Raw genomic sequence first — 8,291 nt, 5'->3', positions numbered from 1 at the left:
AGAGCTCTTGGTCATGTTCAGGCCTTGCATGCAACTATGTTTATTAGGGAGCTGACAAACATACATGGCAAGGGAGAGAGAATTGTTTAGGTTATTACGAACCTAAACAGGCAGTTGGAGCATGTAATGTGTATGTAACGGTACCAAGCACAACCAGGAGCTTCCTGTGATGCCTCTGCCCAGTGGAACCACCCACTAGAGCCAGCGCTCCTGCGCTGTTTTCCATGGGCTGAAAGTGGCTGTAAGGCTGTAAGTTCTCTCTGCTGATTGAGATCTGGCGAGTGAAAGGTCTTCTGCAGCTGCCTTGGTCACTGTGCTGTGGTGGATGATGACCCTGTCTTAAACTCTTCTGTGAGCACATAGCCCCCAGCACTTGGTGCCACTGAAGTGCAGAGATGAGTTTGATTCCAGAGGAGTGGCAGGCTTCAAATGCAATGCGTAGGGTTTAAACTAAGTAAGCCTTGTAAATAAGGAACCTTTATGCTGCAGGCTGTACCTGAAGTGGTTGGGAGGGAATTTTCCTTGTTGGCAGAAAAGCTCAAAGGCAAAGGGGTCCTGGTACCTCTTCATTACCCTGCTTAGCTAGAGCCAAGGAGCCTGTTATACTTGACATCTGGCTGGTGGAGCCTCATTCCCACATTCAAAACTGGCAAGGGATGTCTACTGTTAATTTATCTTTGGAGAAAAAAATTATAGCTCTAGAAGGTCTTGTCTTCTGGATAAAAATCTGTATTTCCTACCTTAGTTTTAAAAGTTAGATCTCACCTTTGAACAGATGCACAGTTAAAATAAAGACCACCTGAGTATATGACTGACCTTACCATGTGATCCTCATGCAAGATCACTAGATGAACATGAGGCAGTACAATAGGGTGACAGCAACTTTACCTTTTGGGCTTCCTATGGCTGTAGCCTTAAAGCTGAATATCAGACCTATTCCCATGTTTGATCATCACTGAGTGCTTTAGAAGTGTCTGCGAGACTGTTGGCAAAAGGGTCGGTCTGGCAGAAATTATAGCACAAAACAGCTAATGCAAATTATGCAGTGGCACTCAGTTCTGATTAGGTTTTCTTGGATTCCTGTGGCAGGCTGATGCTCGTTTGCACAGGAAACTCTTGATCAACAAACATGGGAGAGCCTTGGGAGGAGGTGCTACGATCATGTCCAGGGCAGATGAGAGATGTGTAGCTCTTCTGCTCTTATAGCAATGGTGACCCTGGGCTACATGAAGATCAGAGGCTCACAGGGTAACATTACAGAGGCAGAATGCTGCTGGCACATTCATTTCTGGCAGGAAACTTCAGAGATGCTATATTACTCAAGGAATAGGAGCTCAGAACTAACAGTACCAGAGCTGGGCTCCTGTGCAGATTTCAGGCTGGTTCTGTGCATTCTCAGAGCCCAGCGTGTGTCAGCCCTTGCACTCCAGGTAGCAAAGAAACAACAAACAAACAAAAAGGTTTAAATACTTCCTTCCTCACATTTTTTTCCCATGAGAGCATTGTGGATCCATTGGTCTGGCCCAGCCTTAGGAGGAGCTTCTGTTGGCCCAGCAGGCACTGCTGGGGAACGGGCAGGGAGGCAAAGGCTTGTACCTCTGAGCATCTTGCAGGCAGAGCTGCCATCATGCGGCCAAAAAGCCATGGAGTGCGACCTCAAGAGGTGAAACACCAGTGGTGGTGAGGAGCAGGGTGTGCTGAGAGACATGCCTACACCAGCCATCAAGGCTCTGGGCTGAGTCAGGAGGCAAATCAGTTTTTTCAAAACAAAATACAAGGTCATAAATAGCAAATTCATTCAGTTACAGCAATCCAATAGGAAAAAAAAAGGAATGTACCCTAATGCTGACTCTCCACCTGGTTTTACTAAAACTTGGAACAGAAGCCTGTTGTTGGATTTGTGACCACTCTGCGGGCAGCTTAATGACAAAGCCCAAGGCCGCGTTGGTAGCCCATGGGCTGGCCAGGGCCCGTGCACTGTGCCTGCCCTTGGCGAGGAGCCAGGTCTTACATGACCGCCCTTGGCCTCTCCTGGTGACAGCACTGCTAGGGACAGAGCCACAGTGCCACTCTTGAAGCCACCGACTAGCTGCTCTCCCATATGAAGGACCTCAATAATGTCTCAATGGTGTTGCTGTAGGTTATTCCATACAAAAAAAAGTGTAGCAAGGAGGAGAGAGGAGAAAAAAAAAAACACAACAAAACAAAGCCAAGAAGTTTGAGAGGAACAGGAGTGCAGAGAGGGAGTGTTGTAGAAAGGAAACGGGTGAAAAAGATTCCTCAAGAAACAGGGCAAACTCAGATGGGACCACACGAGAGGAGGCACTAAGTGGTTGGCTGTGGCCACATCAGTCCAGCTATCTCCCCCATTCTGTAGGTGGAAAGCTCTTCGGTACGGCCTCTAACAGTCAGCTATTTTTTCAGACATAAGAGCATCTAGCTTTTTGTAATAATTAAAAAATACAGTTATTTCTTCCAATCTCTTTGATGCACCACACAAGGGTTTTCTAAGTAAGTGGACATGTTACCGTTTACTTGCCAAAAGGACAGGCTGGGAGAGTTTGCGCAGGTAGATGCGCTGCTCAATGCGGCAGGGAGTCTGTTTGCAAACACAAAGAAAATGAGAGGTAGGGTTGGGAATGACCTTGCTCAAGTCCAGCATAATAGTTACCTGGATCTAAGAGCTCAAATATATTGCTGAGGCTTTCCATGGAATCTGTGCAAGGTTGCCCATGGGCTTTGGAAACCATTGACAGCCCTGGAATAAATGGTCTCTGTATTTAGCTAGCATGACTGGACCACTTCGAAAAGTTGTGTTTAAGAACATCCTGATGACACGTATGTTATTTGCAAAGGAGCTGGATAGGGAGCCTTGTCTTTGTGACTGCATCCCCTGCAACCTGTCACAGCTCCTCCCATACTAATTAATATTAAAGATAGTACTTCACTTGTAGTTTGGTTAAGGTTCATTTTGCAGAAGGATAAAATGAAGCAGCAGAATCTCTAATTCTGAAGAGTTTCAGCTTCCGGAGATTGGAAACAGAATGAAGGATTGTCATGGTTTAACCCGAGCTAGCAATTCAAAACCCCAATACCTGCTTGCTCACTGCAACTGCACCCCCAAATAAGGGAGAGAATCAAAAGGGAAGGGAGAAACTCATGGATGCAGATAAGCACAGTTTAATAAAATAACAAAATCATACTAATAAACCAGTACTACTAATATATATATAAATATATATATACACAGAATGGAAAATAAAATATAAAGTAAGAGATGCTCAGTGCCACTCCTCATGTACTCCATCCGTGCTGAGCAGTCAGTGCCAGGAACTAGCACCTGGTGCAGAACAGCTGATGCCTGAGAGAGAAGAGAGGAAAAGGCAGAAAGGCCCAGCGGGCTCTGCAGAACAGTAAAATGGCAAAAAGCTGAACTAAAAGAACTCCCAAACAGAATTCCACTGCAACAGAGCAGAACCAGAATGGGTCTCTGTCCCCCTAGCCAGAAAATCTGACTGTCCTTCAATACACAGCATGACGCTGATGGGATGGAATATTCCCATTGATCAGTCTGGATGTCAGTCAAGGTCTGTCCCATCTATGTCCCCCTTCCCAGCTGCCCACACCTGGAGGCATGGAGCTCAGAAAAGACTTTGGCTCCCACACAACAACTAAAAAATATTTAATCTGTCCTGGGGTGTTATATTCTTGTTCTCAAACTAAATCAAAACAACAACCGTTCTAGCTATGAAAAAGAAAGGTTTCTAACCGCATGAGGAAAATTAACTCACTTTCAGTCAAACCAGCACAAGGACACAGGATACTGTGAGATGGGTTCTCATTTGAACCCTCTCAACCCTCTGCACACTTAAATAAGACAAAAGCAGCAGGGCTCTGGTTGATGGATAGTTCCCTTTTACCATCATCAGGAGTGACTGTTTGCTTAGGAGAGGGTCTTTGATCTTACCTCCAGTCTTTAAATGTGGTAGAGATAAGCAATCTCCCAAAGACGACATTTCATGGGGGCTTTCTGGCTCACAGTTGGGCCTCCAGTGTTCCATTTAATATTCTGTTACTGCATTTTTCAAACTGTTTGAGTGTTACCTTAGGGCAATTAAACTAATTCCAGTATTGAAACATGGCAGTTTGAGGGTTGCTAGTCACGAGGTGCAGAGAAGGAATTTCTTAAGCATTTACCAACATTCTGCTGTGTCCTAAAAAGTGTTTTGGGTGATTTGTATGTTGGACTTTGCTTACCCAGAGATCAGCTCTCTGTAGACTTCACAGTACTATGACAGCAAGGCATTTCGACGTATAAGATGCTGTGTGCGTTAGGTGACAGACTCTACATTTTTTCCATTTTTTAAAAGATTTCACAATGGAAGACAAGTAATTCACAGGAGTTTTAGAGACTTTATTTATGTATAAACAATTTAAACACTTTGCCATAAATTATCTTTGCCTGTCTCTAGTCTTTGCTTAGCAGCAAATTAAAATTAATATAAAAACTCAATGAACAATTCATACATGTATATTACAAAAAAGTTCTTGTACCAAAGTTCGTATTAGACTTTTTTTTTCTTTTTTCTTTTTTTTTTTTTTTTTTGTGGTGACCGTAATGTGATTGTCTCAGTTTCTCGACCAAACAAACACACTAATAATTTTTAAATCTGAAACAGTGATTGTGCCTTCTGGCTGATGTATGTACAGGGTGATCTGACGTGGTGCCCATTTGCAATAGTGTAACACAATGCCCACAGCTCTACTGGAACTGATACCAACAAACTACTGAATCTAAACAGACTACACCCTGTAACTGTGTTATACTGTCCACAATGGAAATCTTCAAAGACAAACAGAGTATGAAATTTATTTGTAGTGATTTATAGCCACCGTTTTGAATGTAACTTTACACTCTGCCCTCTTTGAGTAAGTTAAGCTTCAGGCCAGACAAGTGGAGGGTCAGAGTGCAAGTGTGGTTTTGTTACTTTTAAATATATTTTTCTTTACTATTTCCAGTGCGCTCTCACTTGCATTCTCATTGTCCTCCAGTTGCTACACACAAATCACCCCAAAGTCATGTTTTAAATGCACCTGTATTTTGCTTTAAATGAAAACCTCTTGGATATTTATCAAACAAGCAGTCTGAATCATCTGTGTTTCATCAGCTGGTTAGTGAAAGTGGCCCACTTGGATTTCTTAGTTTGCTCACGTGTGAATGGAGTGAGGTAATACAATACGAGGCCTTCTTTTTGTTTTTCTTTAGACCCAGAACAAGTGGGTAATATTTCAGGGGTACTTTTTAATTTGTATGGTTAGTTTTCAGTCTGGCTTTAGTCCACTTCAGGATGTGGTTTTTAATCACTTGAACAGTAGCATTTAACTCAAAAAATATGAGCTTTTTTGCCACTTACTATCCCAAAGTAGCTCAGCCTAGTGCCCCCATTTAGGTCTTCATCTCCTTAGGAGAGGAGATAACAGTTACGACTACTGATTCATCCAGCAAAGGATGACAGCAGGTTAATTTGTTACCTCTTTCCCATTTCATTCTGTCTTAAGAACTGGATGTTGCTGCTACTGTCTGCTAGCTCTGGGTACTGCTCCACGGGCAGGACATAATATCCCTCGTAACCTTGAACCCTTCCCGTGTTCAGAAGCTGCTGCTTCTCTCCGTCTGTCCATACGCGGCTGCCCTCTCGGCCATCCCGTGCCTTCTGCTGCTCCTTGGCCCAGGCCGAGCCTAGGGCTCGCTGCCGAGCCTGGTCTAACACCCTCGCCTTCTCCTCGTCCAGCGTGTCGGGGGTCAGTCCGTAGCGGATGTTGATCAGCAGGGTGGAATACTGAAACTCAATATTCGTGAACCTTCGAGTCCTCCCGTTGACGAGGAGAGTGGGCTGGGAGACGGTGACGTTGACTCCGCTCTCCAGGACCTTGCGCCCGCTGGTCATGGCGAGGGTGACGAGGTCGCTGTCAGCCGAGCCGATCTTGACAAAGTAATGGGTGTCCTTGCCCTCGATGCTGTAGTGCATTTTTTCCAGGTAGTGAGCGCTGTTCAGGACAGAGGCAATCTTTCTGCTGTCGTCTGTGGCGATGCTGGAAATGCCGGTGGTGACACGGCCTTCCTTCACAGCAAACATGATTCCTTTCCCGATGATCGGAGTGGTTGTTGCGAACCAGTGACCTGCTTTTTCTCTAATATTGGCATGTAACCTTTTAGATATGACCTGGCCCTCAAGAGCCATGAAAGCTTGGTTGTGTCTTTCGGTTGTCTGCTGAACTCCTGTAATTAGCTGTGGAAAACAAACCAAAACAACGCCAAATAAGATATAGATCTGACATTACTTATTTCAGAGACTGATATTAATCTTTGCTTTTTTAAAGGAAAGCCATGCAGTGAAAAATTCTATGCTATGGGAAGAGCACCCACAGCTACCCACCCCTGTACATATCCTGTTCAGAATCAGGTTAAATACTCATTTGACAAATTATTTTGCTATCAGTAATACCAACTAAAATGCTTCTCATTAATCACCCTTGTAGCATATATGTACCATAAATCACAGTTTTTGAAAATAACATTCGTTACAAGACTAAGTAAGACCCAAGTCTAGCACAGTTTTAATCAGAACTTAAAGCAAACAGAATCAATCTATTAAAAGATGGCACTCAACGTCTGGACATTTTTTCCCAGAGATTTCAACCCGTATATATAACTAAAATGCTTTTGAATGTAAGCCTTTTTGAAAGCAGATGAGACTTGGGCTTCAAAATACCAAAGAAATTCCTGAAGAGGGGATTTAGACATTCAAGTGACTTAGAGCCCTGTGAAAGCGCTATGTTTAGGTTTATATGATTTCAGCTGTATTACCACGAATGTGACGTAAGGTTAGAAAAGACCAAGTTTGGAATTGGCCTAGTACTCTAAGGTTATTAAATGGGTCAGAATTTATTACAAAGGTGGAAAGCATATGCCATCTTCCACCCTTAGCCTGATGAGCATGAGCACGGTAACTGAGTTAACTGGAGTAGCAAACCAAAGCCTCTAAGTATGGAAAGCATTGGACAAAAAATGATGAGGAATCCTATTACAGAGTGAGAAGAAAAACCATTTCTTAGCACCACAGCAAGTACCAATCTAAGTTTATTGCATCACGTATGTTATAAGATGGCTTTACCAAAGGTAGAACACATGATGAATTACCCTGACACTGTCTCCCTTTGTCATTGCTAATCAAGTTAATCGAGTTACAACTTGTTAATCAAGGAAGAACTCAATAAAAGACAAACTAATGACACTGTAATTATGATAACAACGAAGGCTGGCAAGAAAGGCCTGTGTTCATTAGTATAAAATCTAGCTATACCCACTTCACTTTACACTGAAATAAATACTTGGCCTGCTGCTGTAACTATAGAACTGCCAGCAGTTCTATTCACAGAGTGGGGCAAATTTATCAAGAAAAATAGCTCCATATTTCTGCCTACCTGTCCATTTTCACATGCTTGACTTTCGGACAATTCGTATGGAGGTGACACAAAGTACATTTTTGCTCTAGGGAAACCAGGAATAATGTTGCTAAGCTGAAATCCAAACATCACCAACCAGCTTTTGACATCTGAAAATCAAAAGTAAGCAGGCAAATGAGAAATAAGTGTATGTAATAAATACAAGAAATCCACAAATTTAGGAAATCCATCCTTGACCTCCTTAATTTCAAGTAGCAGTGGAACTCATAATTTTTATTACAGTGTGGCACTTTACAGAATTGCAGTAATCCACCTTGAACAGGCACAGGAAATATTGCTTTAAATTTACCCAAAATAGTTCCTCAGGGATACACCACCTCTTTCATTCTTTTTCCATTACAGCACATGGATTATCCAGACATTTTACTTTATGCAATACTTGTTCCATCTCTGACACCTTATGATGGGGCTACCGTAACCTATAAACTGTCTTGTAAAATGATATTTCATTAGGCTACTACTCCTAAAAACATCTGTGGAGTCCTTTGGGAGAACACACGGTTTCTCTTCTATGACCTACTTCTATTAGCTGTCATCAGGTCTCAGGAGGCTCCATTAAATGCAGTGAGAAGCTAGACTTGTAATTCAGATGTCTAAATTTAGGTACCATGAATATCCTTCCCCATCTCTCAGGCCCAGTACGGAAAAGCAGGAGCTGCAGGGCGGGTAACAAGCTCAGTACCGGGGTGAGCTCTGGGAAGGTCCAGCTCTAACCACTAAAACCCTGTCTTTGTATCTAGTTGAAAAAGCTAAGTCACTAAATT

At 42.9% G+C, this 8,291-nt stretch overlaps 1 protein-coding gene across 19 annotated transcripts in view; it reads right to left on the bottom strand.

Moving 5' to 3' along the window:
• Positions 1–4,393: 4,393 nt before the first annotated feature.
• The window catches only part of TENM2 (teneurin transmembrane protein 2), a 629,416-nt gene continuing 625,518 nt past the window's right edge, over positions 4,394–8,291 (bottom strand). For all 19 annotated transcript variants that reach the window (XM_071814801.1, XM_071814803.1, XM_071814804.1 and 16 more), the window contains 2 exons: positions 7,486–7,616; positions 4,394–6,290 (listed from right to left, as the gene is read on the bottom strand). In XM_071814801.1, coding sequence (XP_071670902.1) covers positions 5,529–6,290; positions 7,486–7,616 — 893 coding nt within the window. In that variant the 3' untranslated portion in view covers positions 4,394–5,528. The remainder of the gene's footprint in view (positions 6,291–7,485; positions 7,617–8,291) is intronic.

Source organism: Patagioenas fasciata, chromosome 14, assembly GCF_037038585.1.
Source record: "Patagioenas fasciata isolate bPatFas1 chromosome 14, bPatFas1.hap1, whole genome shotgun sequence".
NCBI lineage: Eukaryota > Metazoa > Chordata > Aves > Columbiformes > Columbidae > Patagioenas > Patagioenas fasciata.
Note: the sequence above shows the minus strand (reverse complement) of the source record. Positions and strands in the feature narration are given on the sequence as shown.